This window comes from Acomys russatus, chromosome 24 (genome assembly GCF_903995435.1).
Source record: "Acomys russatus chromosome 24, mAcoRus1.1, whole genome shotgun sequence".
NCBI lineage: Eukaryota > Metazoa > Chordata > Mammalia > Rodentia > Muridae > Acomys > Acomys russatus.
Genome location: NC_067160.1, coordinates 52,317,044 through 52,334,263, shown reverse-complemented (window position 1 = coordinate 52,334,263; position 17,220 = coordinate 52,317,044). Strand labels below are relative to the sequence as shown.

General features: G+C 48.1%; 1 protein-coding gene across 15 annotated transcripts in view; it reads right to left on the bottom strand.

Annotated features, from left to right (window-relative positions):
* Positions 1 to 17,220, bottom strand: part of Fnbp1 (formin binding protein 1) — a 118,946-nt gene that overhangs the window by 12,318 nt on the left and 89,408 nt on the right. For 3 of the 15 annotated variants that reach the window (XM_051167064.1, XM_051167062.1, XM_051167063.1), the window contains exons 8-11: positions 13,537 to 13,683; positions 12,253 to 12,447; positions 11,144 to 11,326; positions 3,222 to 3,236 (exon numbers count right to left, since the gene is read on the bottom strand). In XM_051167064.1, the coding sequence (XP_051023021.1) occupies positions 3,222 to 3,236; positions 11,144 to 11,326; positions 12,253 to 12,447; positions 13,537 to 13,683 (540 nt within the window). Of the gene's footprint in view, positions 1 to 3,221; positions 3,237 to 6,204; positions 6,386 to 10,730; positions 10,894 to 11,143; positions 11,327 to 12,252; positions 12,448 to 13,536; positions 13,684 to 17,220 lie in introns of those variants that run through there. The other 12 variants (XM_051167067.1, XM_051167068.1, XM_051167069.1 and 9 more) reach the window with 7 other exon arrangements.

Here is a 17,220-nt window from a genome sequence, read left to right as displayed (position 1 = left end):
AGTACAGCTTTAAAGGTTTTTTTTTTTTTTTTTTTTTTTTGGTTTTGCGAGACAGGGTTTCTCTGTGTAGCCTTGGTTGTCCTAGACTCACTTTGTAGACCAGGCTGGCCTCGAACTCACAGTGATCCGCCTGTCTCTGCCTCCCTAGAGTTGGGATTAATGGCATGTGCCACCACCACCTGGCCTATCTTTACAATTTTTTATTGATTGTACAATCTGTGGGAGTCAGCTCCAACTATCAATTTAGGTAGGTCTCTGAAATGGAGCTCAAGGTTCCTGGGCTACAGCAAGCACTGCTGTCCCTCTGAGCCATATTGGCGACTCCATACTTGTTTCCTAGATTGAGATGGTGTGTGTGTGTGTCTGTGTGTGTTTAGGTCAGAGGACAACTTGGAATGTTGGTCCTTATCTTCCACTTTGTTTGAGACAGGGCCTCTTGGTTGCTTTTCTTTTTCTTTTTTCTTCTTTTAATAATTTATTTAATTTTATTTTAGCGTGAAGGTGCCAGGGCCAGAATTGGACCTGGAATTACAGACAGTTGTGAGCTGCCATGTGGGTGCTGGGAATTGAACCCAGGTCCTTTGGAAGAGCAGACAGTGCTCTTTACCACTGAGCCATCTCTCCAGCCCCTTGGTTGTTTTTCCACTGCACATCTTTCTTCCCACAGGGTGCTGGGATCACAGGCACACCCGCTGGCTGGGTGCTGGGCTTTGACACTGCTTCTTGGAATTTAGACTCAAGTTCCGTGTTAGGGTTCTAAATACTTTCACCTTCAGGCTCATCTTGTCAGCTCGGAGATTTTTGGAGCTTTAAAAAAAAAAAAAAAAAAAAAAAAAACCTCGGATGCAATTCAATACAAGTCCCAGGGCAGCTGTAGAAGAGGCCAGAGGGCCCTCTAGAACTTTCTGAGATGATGAAAAAATTCCGTGGCTGCACCGTCTGGCACAGCAGCTACAGGAGACTGCCTGCACTTGAACGTGGCAGGTTCAGCGGTGGCCTGAGTCTTCTGAATGTATTTAGAACAGGTGTGAGGCTTGGGTGGCATCGGAATGGCTAGAGATGCCTGTGAAGACCACTCTGGCTGGTGTGGTACTTAGGGCACTGGGTACTTAGGGCAACAAAATAACCTAACAGAGCCACACATGTTATCTTCAATTGATAAAGTGTCAACCTAACTGACCAGCCAGCTCCCTTTCAACAGCTCCCCTCCCTATTCAAATCGCATTGTTATTTGAAAACAAATCGAGGGAGAGGCCTCAAACCTTGGTTGCTATGGAGATTCAGGTCAGCAGCTTCCCATAGACACTTAGGATCTGTAGAAAGGGTGTCTCACCCAATTAGGCTTTTGAGGTTTTCATTTCCTCTGACAAAGCTCTGACAGGTGACTGACTTTACAGAGAAGGGGCTCTTGTTTTTTTAGCTCTGAGTCAGCGGGGATGTTTCTGACGTGGCCAGAGTGGCCCAGTTTGCAGAGTGGTGAAACCTGCCCTGGAGGGTGCGGTCGCACACATGCAGGCTAGAGGGCTCTGTATTCGGCCTTGCTTCCTCTTCTGATGGAGCCCACATTGCTCCTGGCCACAAGCTCTGGGTAGAGCAGGTCCTTCAGATGTTTGCTTTTCCAGTCAACCCATTCTGCACCTGAAAGCTCATGTCTGTGTGTGTGCTTGTGGTGCCTGCACTCAGTATTTGGATGTGTGCACACTCGAGGGGTCACTCCAGCAGGGCGTCAGGTGTCTTTCCCTCTCTGCGTCTTACAGCCTTGAGACTGGTTTTTCTGTGAGGCTGGCTGTCCAATGGCTTCATCTGGGACTCACCTATCTCCACCGCTCATGCTGGGGCTGCAGATATAAGCAGCCATAACTGGCTTTGTAGATGGTCCCGGGATCTAAACTTGTCTTCACACGTGTATGAACAAGCAGCGCCCCTATTCACTAAGCCACCTCTAAATGGCATGGAAACAACGGCTCACTCTCAAGCTGATGAAAGGATGCGTACCCCCCAAAGGAAAGACTGCTTAAACCTATCCAGCGCCCAAACCTCTTCCCCTCCTGGAGAGACCTCACTTGATTGCAGTCTCTTCCCAGGGTTTCACTTCTGAGAAATGTTATTTAATAAAATATTATTTTGCTTTGGGGCTGACTGGACTGCATGAGCACACACCCACATACATGGCTATAGGAAAGTCACTGTCACGTGCCATGTCAGGTATTGTCCTTGATCAATGCGAGAATGTGAGGCCATGCTCTGCCTTGATATTCAGGGAGGCATCCACAGCTTTCATGTATGTATGTATGTGTGTATGTATGTATTGATGGGGTTGGGGATGGAACCCGGGGCTCTGTCTGTGTGTTAGGGTGACACTATACTGCTGAGCCATGTCCTAGCCCTCATCCATTCTCAAAGTACAGTAGGTTATGTTGCTTAGGATTTTCTTTTAATAAATTACTCTGGCTGTTCACTAGAGTGAGGGAGAAGCAAGACAGACAGACACTAAGTAGACAGACAGCAAGGATGGATGAGGGGTTGCCCTTTTCAGCTTTACCCAAGGCCCCCACAGAGCAGTGCAGCCTCCCCCGAAGGAGGTCCCTGGCTTCCCACTGGTCTTCCCTACCAAAAACCTGAGTAGTCACTGCAGGCGTGACACACGCCCAGGTGTCTTCTTCGGGCTCCTAGTTTGTGTTTGTTTGTTTTTTTGAGACAAGGTCTCCCTAAACAGTCCTGCTTGGGCTGGAACTCACTCTGTAGACCAGGCTGGCCTTGAACTCACAGAGATCTGCCTGCCTCTGCCTCCCAAGTGGCTTCCTCCTTTAGGTTCTTAGTTTTTTTGGTTGTTTTTTGTTTTGTTATTTTTTTAAATATCTACTTCTGTGGATCCCAGAAAGGAGTACCTTCCAACTGTTTAAATTTATTTTGACCCAAAATGATCCAGTAGGAATCGCCCCCAATTTCTGACATCCGCATTCAGATGAATATGGACAGTTCATTGCTGGCTGGAAAACCGTAAGGCCTCCGCAGGAAGGGAAATCAAATCATGTTAAGCATTAATTTTCTTAGTGAATAAGACAATCACACACCCAGAGGCCAAATAAGCACCACCAAAAGTGCCCACAGGAGAAGGAATGTGAACAGTTAACGTGGGAGGCTGCCCATGGCTTAGCACACACAACACACACCAGAAACCCAATTAGACTAGGGACATGCACGGGGGACATTGTGCTTACCAGCTTGAGAGAGAGCTTCACGGAAAATTGAAGAGGTAACAAACGGGAAGAGAGAAAGAGAGAGAGAGAGAGAGAGAGAGAAAACACACGTCAGAAGAGGCAGCACTTGGCTAGTCCCACCGGACTCATAGCATCAGCTCCCTGCCGACATGTGGAAATGGCCAGGCGGATCTGTGCGAAAGTTCACAGGAGGGTCATCACTGGGACTCTTCTCAGGCGGCTTGGGTGCCAAAGCCAAGACAAGGTGTGAGGAGGGTCCTTCATGGCCCTGCACTGTCACCTCCCACTGGATGCCTATGAAAATCAGCTAGCAAGCCAGGCACAGTGGTGCACGCCTGTAATCCCAGCATTTGGGGAGGCAGAGGCAGGTGGATCTCTGTGAATTCGAGGCCAGCCTGGTCTACAAAGCAAGTCCAGGACAGCCAAGGCTACACAGAGAAACCCTGTCTCAAAAAACCAAAATAAATAAATAAATAAACAAATAAGAAAATCAGCTTGCTGGGGAGAGTGTTTTGGGGAGCGTCTTTTAGGGTGGTGCTGGGAACAGAACCCAGGGCCTTAAACCTGCTAGGCATATCGTTGATGCATAGTGACCCTAAAAAGAAAAAAAAAAAATCACAGAGCACTTTTTAAAAAAAAAAACAAAATCGCTCCCAGAATATCTTTATGTGGATTCTTTTAAAATCTTTATTGTATTTGAGACAGGGTTACCCAATGTACAGCCCTGGCTGGGATGACCTCAAGTTATCAGAGACATCTCTCCTGTCTCCTGAGTGCTGGGGTCACAGACACAGCCCTTTCCCAGCCCCCACACAGGTGTTTAGTTTTTATTTTTTAATGTCAGTTTTAAAATACTTATTTTCTTTATGTGCGTGTGTGTGTGAGTGCACTCTCTCTGGCATGCACAAGCTCCTGAGCATAGTGCCTACAGAGGCTAAAAATGAGCAACAGACCCCTTGGAGTTATAGGGGGTATGAGCAGACCGACATATGGGTGCTGGGAAGAGAGTTCTGTCTTCTGCAAGAGCAGCAAGTGCTTTTAACTGCTGTGCCATCTCTTCATCACACCCTCCCATACATTGATGTGTGTGTGTGTGTGTGTGTGTGTGTGTGTGTGTAGGTCAGAAGCTAGAAAACCTCTTCCCAACAGAATGGAGGCAGCCAAACAGTGCCATCTCCCACCTGCCACCAGCACCACTCTGGGGCCATGACGGTGACTTTTGAGGCTTGATCTTTTTCAAAATGAATTGATTTCCTTCTGGGAGAGCTTTGGGTCTTCCTACGGAGCTCAATCTAGCCTTGAACTCCTGATCCTCCTGCCTCAGGCTCCTGAGGAGTGGGATTACAGGCGGCTTGGGTTATTACACTCGGAGCCTGTCCATGGGAGCTACACAGCATTGAGGGGGAAGGGGGGTGCCCGGAGCTGCAGTTTGTGGAAGCTGCCTCTGGGGTACAGGTTGCTGGCTGTGGTGGGTGGATGATCTGATCACTGGAGGGGCTACAACAGCCCCAGTACTGCTAGGCCTGGAGAGCAGCAAAGTCCCACGGTCCTGGGACTCCAAGCATAGTAAGAGGGCTTTGAGAACTCAGAATGGAAACCCAGTTCTGTGAGAGCCAGCTGTCTACCTAGGGAGTGCTCAACCTGTGTTTGGCATTGACTTAGCTTCTAGGAATCCTGGAGGTCCTAGTAACTGGTAGCAGGTGCAAACGTATTTGGAAGGCAAACTAAAGACACACACAGAGGTGTGTGTGCGTCTTCTTTGTAAACAGGGAATCACTTTTCAAAGGCACTGTTCCCACATGGAAGGAAGGGATTGTTAAAATGGCTGGACAGCTTTTCAAAAAGCGTCTGCATAGGCTGCGGGGCTGTGAACTTGCTGAGCCTCCTGGAGCTTAAGCACAGATTGCCCGTCACAAGCTGAGTTTGTCCATTCAGACAGACAACACTCAGTTGGTCGAGCAGGAAACGCCCCCACAAAGCACACCTGCAGACACTAGAATTTCCTCCAACACAATCTCATTGCGAATTTCAAGGACTTGACTCACTATTTGTTCTATGGGGCTCCTCTCTTGACTCGAGACTAGAACCGAAATCTCCTGGAACCGAATTTGCAATCTCAATAAAGAAGGTTTTACCACTTCAAACTAAGAACACACGATTAGAATAGAGATCGGTCCCCAGAGAAACAGGAAATACTAACTTCTCACACTCAGTCTTTAGAGACACCCAAACCTCTCAAATTCCATTTTCTGAAGTGGGCAGTGGCAGACCACCTGGCGGAGGTGCCGCCGCTCAGTGCACGAGCGAGGATTTCTTTTTAAAGATGATTAAGTGTATTTCGGGTCAGAAGTCTTAAGCCAGCCAATTAGGTCACTTCTGATTAGAAAGCAAGGCCTCTCCTAGGAGAAATAAAGGTAAAAGCCTCACCGAGCAGCGTGTGACTAGACACTAAGGGACCAAACACCATCAGCTTCAGGCGACAGTTAGGGGCTCTGGGAGAAGCGAACATCAATAACACGGGAGGGAGACAGAGCCAGCGCGTCCATGTGACATTGGACGGTCACAGCTACTAACCTTAAGCGCAAAGAAAGGGGACAGTGAGTGCCCAAGCATATACTTTTTGGTGAAATCTCCTGGGACCCTCTCTGGTCCTGCTTATCTGAGTTTTTTTTCTCGGGCTCATGGCATGACTCTTTAGTGATGGCGCAGATGTGGGTCCCTGAGAGGTCAAATCGCCATGCCCTAGACAGTCACTTTGCAGCAACTACACTCTATATAGATGTGTTTTATGGGTACATTTCTGTCATAAACTCACATCCAGGGACACCACAGACATCTCAGGTGGCAGTTGCGGGCTCTTTAGAGATTTTACCAGAACTAAGACAGAGAGAGGCACTCCAAGGAGTTAGAGCTTTTCCATACATGTTTCGGAGCTAAAATAGCTGTTGACTTTGTACAGTAAGGACCCCTCCTTGCCTTGGAGTGTTCCGGCTGCACCTGTGTCCCCAGTCTTGGCGCTGTCCAAGGGGTTAGTGTCTGGGCTGTGACTGTATATGACCCTGTATCCCAGGCGGACTTACAACATAGTCCCTAGCCTCGAAGGCATGCGTGGGTTTCCCTAGAGTCCTCTTCATGAGCTCTTTGTGATAACACAAAGCCTGAGTCTGCCAACAGTCAGCAGGAGAACGAGGTGAGAGAAATAAAAAAGGAGGCACACATTCATAAGTCGACACACAGCAATGGCTTCCCAAAACGCCTTGCCCTGCTTCGATGGTATCTCCTAAGATTAAACTATCGAGGGAGTCACCTAGTTTTAGCTAGGCAATTGCCTTGCACAGGCTCGAAAGGAAATCCTCACTTAAGACAATGGAATTACCCTTTGCAGAATCAAACCCAGGACATATTATCATCCACCCACCCACCCACCCATCCATCCATCCATCCATCCATCCATCCATCCATATCAATCTCTATCTCCCAACACTCCTCTGGCTCCCCCCACCTCTCCCTCCTCTCTATCCATCCACCCATGTATCAATCTCTATCTCTCCTCTGGCTTTCCTCTCACAGAGCTCACAATGGCCTCAAACTCCACGTATGGTGGAGGATGATCTTGAACTCCTGATCCTCCTGTTTTCACCACCCAGGCCTGGATCACAGGTGAGTGCCCCCCACACAGCCCTGGGGACACACTCTGTGCTTTAATCTTTCTTTGACTTGTGTGGAGATGAGCTAATGAAAGTCTGGTGGTGTAGACTGCCTGTAAATGTCTCCAGAAAACGGCTTACGACAATAAAAATATTTCATCTTGCTTAATTATTTAAAAATAAACTAAGCTATGCTTAAAAAGGTTTGCACATTGAGCTGGGCAGTGATGGTGTAAACCTTTAGCCCTAATACTAGGTAGGCAGAGGCAGGAGGATCTCTGTGAGTTCAAGGCCAGCTTGGTCTACATAGTGAGTTCCTGGACAGCTAGGGCTACACAGTGAGACCCTGTCTCGGGGTAGGTGGGGGGGGGGGGGTGAAGAAAAAGAAATGTTTGCACACAGTTTTCACACTCTGGTCATTAAACCAGATACTTAGAATTCAAATCTGAAGGTTGTTAAATGGGATAAATTAAAAGACACCACAGGGAGCCAGGTAGTGGTGGTGCATGCCTTTAATCCCAGCACTTGAGAGGCAAGAGGCAGGTGGATTGCTGTGAGTTCCAGGACAGTTAAGGCACACAGAGAAACCCTGTCTCAAAAAACAAAAAAACAAAACCAAAAACAAGACAAAACAAACAAACAAAAAAAAACACCACAGGGTACTGGAAAGATGGCTCAGTGGTTAGGAGCACTTGCCACCCTCTTGCAGAGGATCTGGGTTCGATTCCTGGCACCCACATGGTAACCCGCAACTATTGCTAACTCCAGTTCCAGGGGACCTTATGCCTTCTTCTGATCTCTGAGGGCACCAGACACGACACACACATGGTGCAGAAATACGTGCAGGCAAAATTCTCACACAGACAAAAGATAAAACGGGAAAAATCTGAACGGAACAGAACAAAAAGATACGTTGAAGTCACACAGTTACTCTCTGAGAATCCTCTGTGGAGCACATCTGCTCGGGTGGGGTAGCCTCAAGTTCAAGTGCAGGAGAAAGTGAACCGGAAACAAAGGCTCCACCCTCTTCCAACCAAGGATCTGCCAACCTGTACCGAGCGAACGCACTGACGCTGCTGCTGAGCAAACAACCGCGTGTAGTTCTCCAACTCTGGCCCTATGCTGTTTCCCTTTGCCCCCTTCCCCTCCATCCTGCCCTCCCACCCACCACTCCTTGCAAGAAGAAGCATCAGATCTGTCCGCGATGGAAGCAAATCTACTCTCTCCCTGTTCCTCACTGCACAGCTTCTCAGCTTTGTTTGTCATTGGGAGAATGCACTTACCGTCCAGGAAAGTTTCCATGCGAGAAATTTGCTGAAATCAGAATTTTTTTTTAAACCATTTTTTCTTGTACTAAATGAACACAGACATTCTTTGGTCCCTGCCTACACACTTAGGGGACACCGGAACACAGACGCAGAAACCACCGATGACCGACTGTGTGATGTGACATCATGGACCAACTATGCAAACGGATGATGGCTGTGAAAACACTCAACACGTTCCATCTCTAGTGTCTGACAGACAGATGAAGATGTTTATAAACACGAGTGAGCATGTGGCAACATTGATGTGACTGACTCTGAGCCTGGCTCACCCTGGTTACATCCATGGAAATTTCTCTGATGAAGAGTGAAGTTCTAAAAGCCAGCATAATTGAGCCAAGAAGCTCCCGATTGTACAGCCAGTCCCAACAACAGAACTCAGCACAATCCACCGTCCACTTCTGAAGCTACTTTGCCTGCTGACAGTGGCTGTCCTGACAGCTTTAGGAAATTACATTTCTGATTTAATTTGAAAAATGATTACATTTATTTATGGTGTTTGTGTGTGTGAGTTTGAGTGCCAAAGTGCGGATGTGGAAGTCGGAGGACAACTTGTGGGAGCTGGCTCTTTCCTTCCACCTTGTAGGTCTCAGAGACGGAACTTACACTGTCAGGCTTGGCAGCAAGAGCCTGCATCCTATATCCACTGAGCCATCTCACCAGCCTACATTTTCTGATTTCTAACTTGATATACTAAGTCACCTCAAAGGCAAAATAAATCTCTCAATTGTGTCCTTCCTTCCTTCAACTTTGGCTTCTTTGGACCCTAATATATATATATATTTTTTTTTTTTCATCTATTTTATTTATTTATTTATCAGGTGCATGTGGAGGGCAGTAGATGGCTTTGGGGAATCAGCTCTCTCCTTTCAGTGTGTGTACCCTAGGGATTGAACTCAGGTGGTCAGGCCTGGCTCCAAGCATTCCACCTACTGAGCCATCTCTACGGCCCCCATTATCTTATTCGAGAGCTAGGATCTCACATAGGCCAGGCTGACCTCAAACTCACAAGGCAGCCAGCGATGACCTTTGACCTTGGATGCCTTGCACCACCAACATCAATGTTTTATGCCATGCTGGGGATGCATGCTAGGCAAGCACTCTACCAACTGAGCCACATCCCCAGCCTGCCTGCTTGCTTGCTTTCCGTCTTTCTTTCTAAATGAGATCTTATTATAAAGCCCAGGCTGGTCTGACACTTACTGCAATCCTCCTGCTTCAGCCTCTGGAGTGCCGAGGTCAGACGTGGCTAGGGACACCGTTTCTACAGATGAGGAAAGCCACCAGCACTGATCCTGAGCCTACAGACTGTTTGTTGGAGGCAGGGTCCCGCTTTACATCCCTGGCTAGCCTGGAATGAGTTGCATGGCCCAAGCTAACCTTAAACTTTCCTGCCTCAGCCTCCCAAGTGCTGGGATTCCAGGTGTGAGCCACCGCACCCAGCCCAGATGTAAGTCTCAGAAGACTTATTTAGTTTTACTTGGGAGGCTAAGCTGGTAATCCATGTTGGATGACTGCCTAATTCCTAGAGAGGTTTATGAATGGTTGCAAACTGAAGGGCTGTTTGTATGTTTGTTTGTTTTGCCTTGAGACAGAATCTCATATAGCCCAGGATGGCTCAGTACTTGTGATGTAGCCAAGGATGTCCTTGAACTCTGGATCTTCTGAAGTCTGGGAGGACAGCTCTGCAACATCACACCTGATATTTTTGGCTTTTCGAGATAGAGTTTCTCTGTGTAGCCTTGGCTGTCCTGGACTCGCTTTGTAGACCAGGCTGGCCTCGAGCTCACAGCGATCCGCCTGCCTCTGCCTCCCGAGTGCTGGGATTAAAGGAGTGTGCCACCACCCCTGCCTGGCCTCAAACTTGAGTCTTAACAGCAACCATGCTCTAAGAGATCCTCGTCCCCCCCTCCCCCCTCCGAATTTGGGTGCCACAAACGCTCATACCATCTGGCTCCACAGTTTCTATCTGCACACTGGCTTCACTGCCAAAAGAGGAAGCCCGCTATTGTCCCTTTTCTCTTCACAATGACAGGCAGGTTTGGTGTTCCTCACAAGAATGCCTGGGGCCACAAGTGTTTCAGACTTTAGAGGTGGGGAGATTTATGTAGATAAAACGAGACCCAAACCTAAATATGAAACTCGCGTGGGTTTTATATCCGTAGACTGAGGAGTACTTGAGCATTCTTCCGGTATCTGTGTTTTGTCTCCGGGGACCTGGAGATGGCATCTGGGCCTCAAGGAAAGACCAGCCTCAGAGCCACGCCCACAGCTTGGCGCCGCGTTAGGGCCACGACACTTCACGTGAGGCCACGTGTGGAATTTTCCACTCGCACTGTCACACCAGTGCTCAAAACGCTTTAGATTTTTGAGCTCGGATTTGAGCTGCTCGAGCTGCACGGAGGGGAGTTCTGCCCTCTTCAGTTAAGAGGCGTTTTATCACCGTGCCTTAAGTTCACGAGGGAACAGTGGTGCCTGCTTGGCTCCCTCTCTGCCAGAGGCATCTCGAGGACAGAGGAGCCTGCACGGTACTCCTGTCTGCAATTAGTCGACATATATTTTCTGATTGTCCAATCACTTCTACTCTCTCATCTTCTACACTGTGTGTCTGAGAGACCTCATCAGAGTCAGTGAGATCAAGAAGGAGAATGAATGACTTCAGTTCTCTGAAGGGGAAGTGTGGGGCGCTGCCAGCCTGTACTAGGGAAGAAAAGATCTCAGGCCTGCTAGCTTCCTCCTCCTCCCACTTCTCCACCCCACTCGGTTCCTTCCTTTCTTCCTCCGCCATTCTTTCGCTCTCTGGCTCTCCGGGAGCCCAGGCTCACGCCTTTTCTTCCTCTAAACGTTACAGGAAAACACACTAGGCTCATTCACAAAACAAAGTAAATTATGCAGAATGAGACATGCAACACAGTGCGCAAGAGACGCAGGATTCCAGAGCAGAACTTACCCCGCGCTTTAGGCTCCGGAAGCAGTGGATTTTGGGTTTGGAGGTCATGAACTCGTTGAAGCGGTGGGAGAGGGGTTCCTTTTGCTGCTTGGGAGACTGGGGGCCGTTGGGAACAGCAGAGGGTGAGGCAGAGGCAGGGGGAGGAGGAGGAGGCTGATGGGGCGATGTTAAAAGGGACATAAGCTATGTGTGAGAGATGGAGCGGTGACAGTAAAAAAAAAAAAAAAAAAAAAAATCAGAAACAAGAAGACACAAAACAGAAATAAGCATCAAATCATAGTCGAGGTCCAAAGCAAGTAAAACACAAACCATTAATATCGATGCAACGGTACAAAAGAAATCATGTAGGATGTGTCCACGAAGAGAGGGTGAAAAGGAGAGGGTCAGTGAGTGTGCAACAGGAAAGCAGAACTTTACGACCCAAGGCTCATGCAGACGGCCACATGCAAGCTAAGGCTGTTGTTAGTCATTCTAAAATCAGTTTAAGCCGGAGGAGTAAACGTTTCCACACCTAAACTAACACAGCTCGATGGGGTGGGGTGGGGGCCAGGGGTGAGAGTTCTAAATTACTGAGGTTGTCAAGGGATGAGGGGGAAACAGTGGGACAGCCCTGTCCTGGAAAACTCAGACATCCAGTCTGATCTAAGGTTAATGCGGTAATGCCACCTCCATCCCCGTATTTTTAGGCTGTCGGGTTAGCGCTGTCATGCACCTACATACGACGCTATGAAAAGAAAATGGAAAAATGTTCACGGAGACAGAGGTTAACATGTCAAAACCGAGCCCAGACTGGCAAGCTTGATTAGACGGGACACTATCCCCTTGCTCCCAGCGGAGGTGCCCAGCAGTCTGGGAGGATAAGGAGTGGGTGAAAGGGCCGTGAGGTCAGTGATGTTAGTGGGGGTGACCCAGTCCAGGTGACAACGCATCTGCAATAAGACAGAGGCCATGGCAAAGACACCACCACCACCAGAAAGAGACGCAGCGCGCTAACTGTTCTCTCTCGCTTTCTGAAAGTACAGATCTCAGCTTGATGAAGACCAAAAGATAAAACTCCGAGCCTCTGCACCTTGTCGTCTCAGCCTGCACGGGGTCCAGACTGCCAGTACCTTGTTTTTCTTGATGAATGGCCATAGCTTGCCTCTGGACTTGCCGCCAAACTTGAGCTCTGGCTTGCCTTCTTTGGCGCTGGAAAGGCTGTTGTCTGACACCGTGCGTTTCATCGGCTGGGTGTAATCTTCAAATTCAATATCTCCAGGAGGCTCAAATCCCGACTTGTAGGCTTCTATGACCAGCTGGGAGTCCTGCAATCACACCCACAGACAGACACATGAAACACAGAGTGGCGGCGATGACGCGCACAGAGGCCTATCCAAGAAAATCCTACCAAAAGTGGGTTTTTTTTCTTCTTCTTCTTCTTAGTAGTGTGCTAACTACTAGAAAGATTGATTCATAAAGCTTTGCCTCCAGGTGAGAGCTTAAGATACTTCCCACGATGCTTTGCCTTTAAAAGAGTCCCCTCCCTTTCACCACATCCCTGTGGCATGTCACAACACCCTTAAACAGGTGATTGGAGTAAGCTTCAGTAGACTTTTAAATTTTTCTGAGGTACCTAAGACTGCTGACAAAAATATGAGGGGAAAAACTTCCAGTCACTTTAAGATTGGTTTGAGTACCTCAGGTGAAGAGCTCACCCATAGGATGTAGCTGGGGAGGATGTGTTTTGGAGCATTGGGATATATACATATATATATTCTCTCTCTCTCTCTCTCTCTCACACACACACACACACACACACACACCACACACACATACACACACACTTGGCTGAGGCCCTTGAAGGGTGCCTCAAGGGAGGAAAGAAATCTTACAATCAAAACTCCACAGAAGAAAACCACCTATTATTGCCTGGGATACAAGGCATTTAAAACATCCCAAGGCCTCTGTGCACACCGGGCTGACACAACTGTATACAGAGATCATTAAAAAGTAGAGTGGAGCGATCCAAGTGGGTATTTTACACAAGAGACAATTTTGTCTCCTGGGGGACTTTCAACAATATCTGAAAGGGACACTGACTATCCAGTGAGGGGTGCTACTAGCATCTGGTATCAAACACCCCACATTCTGCAGACAGCCGGGTTGCTGGTGCCCTACAGAGCTTTGCCTCTTTCCAGAAGTCAGTGAGATCCAAGGGAAAACACTTCCATTTAACTCAGTGATAACCCTGTGAGTGTGTTTTGCACAAAAGGGCAAACACTGAGGGCTTCTAGGCTAAAAAGCACAGAGATCACACCCAGCGGTTCCCTGCCCCAGGGTCGCTGAAGGAGCTGATGCTGCAGGGAGGAGGAGAGAGATGACGGAACCATGAAATGCCCAGTGACCACACTTACGTTTTTCTGGTCGATGGACTCGGCCGCCTTCACTATGCCGTCCAGGCATTTCCCGATGATGGGTATCACCTGCCGGTCCGCCTCCGCGTACGTCTTCATGGACTCTCCGATGCGCACGATCCGCCTCTCCTCCATCTCTTGTATTTTCTGCAAAAATCAGACCGCGTGTAAATAAAATGGTCTACTACTACTTGAGGCGGTTGTTTTGGGGGTGATACTGTTTTCCTGGGGATCGGAGTCTGCATGACCATGGGTTTATCAAACCATCACAGGTCAGCCCACTGTGCTGTGTGTGCACACTGGCAGTGAATGGCTGGGCCGCCTGGAGAGCCCTTCGCATGACTGCACTGCAATTTCAGTAAGACTCCTGTGATGTGTTAACATTGATTTCAATGGGCAGATCTCCAGTCACAGAGTGGCCTCTGGGCACGTCAGGGAAGGATTTCCTAGATTAGTTTAATTGAGGTAGGATGACCCACTGTAAATGTGGGTGTCACTGTTCCTTGTGCTGGGGCTCCAGACTGGTGGCTGGGGGTGGTGTGGTGTGGGGAGGAGCAGACCTACAAGACACCTCAGCAGGTGTAGGCTCTTTGCCACCAAGCTTGATAACCTGAATTCAAACCCTGGAACCCACATAGCAAGGAGAAAATAGCACATTCTCCGCCTACTGTGTGCACTGTGATACAAGCTACCATAACCACACGCCAAACAAATGAGTCTAAACCAAGTTTTCCTTTCCATATAAGGAGAGTGGGCTGGAGAGATGGCTCAGTGCTTAAGAGCACTGGCTGCTCTTCCAGAGGACCTCGGTTTGATTCCCAGCAGCACCTACACAGGGGCTTGTAACCATCTGTAACTATAGTCCCCGGGCCCTCAGCGACCTCTCCTGGCTCCCACAGGCACTGCATGCTTTTGGTGCACAGAGTATACCCATGCAGACCAAACACTCAGACATATAAAATAAGAATATAGGGGGGGGGGGGGAAGCCAGGAGCAGTGGCACATCCTTGAAATCCCAGCACTCTGGGAGGCAGAGTGCAGGTGGATCTCTGTCAGTCTGTGAGTTCGAGGCCAGCCTAGAGATCTACAGAGCGAGTCCAGGACAGCCAAGGCTACACAGAGAAACTCGGTCTGGAAAAAACAAACAAACAAACAAAAACAAGAAATTAAATAAGGAGAAAGTGAACTGAGCATTAGCGGTCATCGTCTCTTCTTTCTTGACTGTTGATGCCACAGCACCAGCCACCTCCTGCTGCAGTGATGTCCCTGTCACAGTGCTCTGTACCCTCAACTGTGAGCCAATAAACACAGGATTTCACAATAGTGACAATGAAAGTAACTACAAACCTCATTATAGGGGTTGTATATTATTATTATTATTATTATTATTATTTTTTTTTTTTTTTGGTTTTTTTGGTTTTTCGAGACAGGGTCTCTCTGTGTAGCCTTGGCCATCCTGGACTCACTTTGTAGACCAGGCTGGCCTCGAACTCACAGCGATCCGCCTGCCTCTGCCTCCCGAGTGCTGGGATTAAAGGCGTGCGCCACTACGCCCGGCTTTATTATTATTATTATTTGTTGTTGTTGTTGTTGTTTTGAGACAGGGCTTCATGTAGCCCAAGCTAAGTTATAATCCTCCTGCCTCTACTTCCCAAGTACTAGGATTACAAAAGAGGTACATGCCCCACGCCCAGCTCAGTTTTATCAGTGACCCCCTCGGCAATACACATCCTTTTACTTTCCATCTCTTACAAAAACATTGTGGTAACAGTCTCGATGCAGCCTAGGCTGAGGCAGAACCAGTGTCCTGCCCTCTATGGCCTAGAGCCGTGGTTCTCAGCCTTCTTGATGCTGGGGCCCTTTAACACGGTTCCTCATGCTGTGCTGACCCCCAGCCATAAAATTATTTTGTTGCTACTTCCTAAGTGTAATATTTTTGTGCTGGGATTAAAGGTATGTGCTACCACTGCCTGGCTTTTAAAATATTTTTATTTTATTTTTTATTTTATGTGCACTGGTGTTTTGCCTGCATGCACATCTTGTGAGGGTGTTGGAAATCCTGGAACTGAGTTACAGACAGTTGTGCGCTGCCATGCGGGTGCTGGGTCTTCTGGAAGAGCAGCCAGGGTTCTTAGCCATTGAGTCATCTCTGCAGCCTTCATAACTGCAAATTTGCTACTGTTATCAATTGTAATGTAAACACCTGTGTTTTCCGATGGTCTTAGGTGACCCCTGTGAAAGGGTCATTTGATCCTCAAAGAGGTCACGACCACAGGTTGAGAAACATGGGCTTACGGATTCTTTGGTGGAACCCTGAGAACCCAAGCAGACCCAAGTAAAACAAATAAAAACAAGGCAGAGCCAGGCAGTGGGGAGGCAGAGGCAGGTGGATCTCTGTGAGTTTGAGACCAGCCTAGTCTACAAAGTAAGTCCAGGACAGACAGGGCTACAGAGAGAAACTCTGTCTTGAAAAACAAGCAAACAAGCAAACAAACACAAAAACAAAAAGGCAGAATGCTCCAAACAGGAAAATAGCTATATATGTTTATTTATTTTATTTTTTTGTACATCTACTGACTAATTGTAGCAATGGGGAAGGAAGGTCAGACTTAGGTGTGACAAACCAGTGCTCCACAGTGAGCTTCCTCCAGAGTCTCTCATATCACTTTTGAGCACTTAAAGTAGCTAAAAAAAAAAAAAAATCCAGAAGCCAAGGCACACCTTGAACCCCAGCACTCAGAGGCAGATGGATCTCTGTGAGTCATCCTCCAACCTCTCTGTGTGAGCATGCCATGTGCACGCGCGCGCGCGCGCGCGCGCACACACACACACACACATTTTAAAAAGAAAAAAGAAAACAATTCAAAGGAAACAATACTTGTTTGTTCAAATCCCACAACTCTGAATGCTGCTTTGTCTCCTAAAGCTAAGCTGGCGTTTCTTGTAGCCAGAGTGTCCTTTAAAAACGAAGCACTCATCTCAGAGGCACAGTTGTAAAATGTCAACGCCCCACAAAAACAGGGGTGCAGTGAAGCCACAGGACGCTTACACAGGCACCTGACGAACCCCGGGTGAGCATTATGCTCAATTCTTACTGCTGGCCACCGATTGATTGACATGCTGTGGGAAACAGCCCAGTGGGGCTGGGGAGAGGGCTCAGTGGCTAAGGGGCTTGCTGTGCACCATAAGAACCTGAGACTAACACCCAGAACCAGGGGGAAAGCTGGGTGTGGTGGGACACATCTGTAAGCCCTGCGCAGGGTAACAAACAGAATCCACAGAGCACTGGGTGCAGTGGCGCAGGCCTTTACTCCCAGCACTCGGGAGGCAGAGACAGGTGGATCTCTGAGTTTGAGGCCAGCCTGGTCTGCAAAGTGAGTCCAGAACAACCAGGGCTACACAGAGAAACCCCGTCTCAGACAAAACAAAACAAAACAAAACAATCCATGGGGCTTGCTGGCCAGCCAGTCTAGTCTAAGGTTTTTAAAGATTTATTTATTATTTGTGTATGTATGCCTGTGAGTTTATATATGCCACATGTGTGCTATGTCCACAGAAGTGCCCAAGGAGGTTAAAAGAAGATGGCAGATCTCCTGGAGCTGGAGTTGAAGGCAGTTGTGAGCCACTCAACATTTAAGAACTAAACTCCAGTCCCCTCCAAGAGCAGCAAGCATTTTTCTTAAA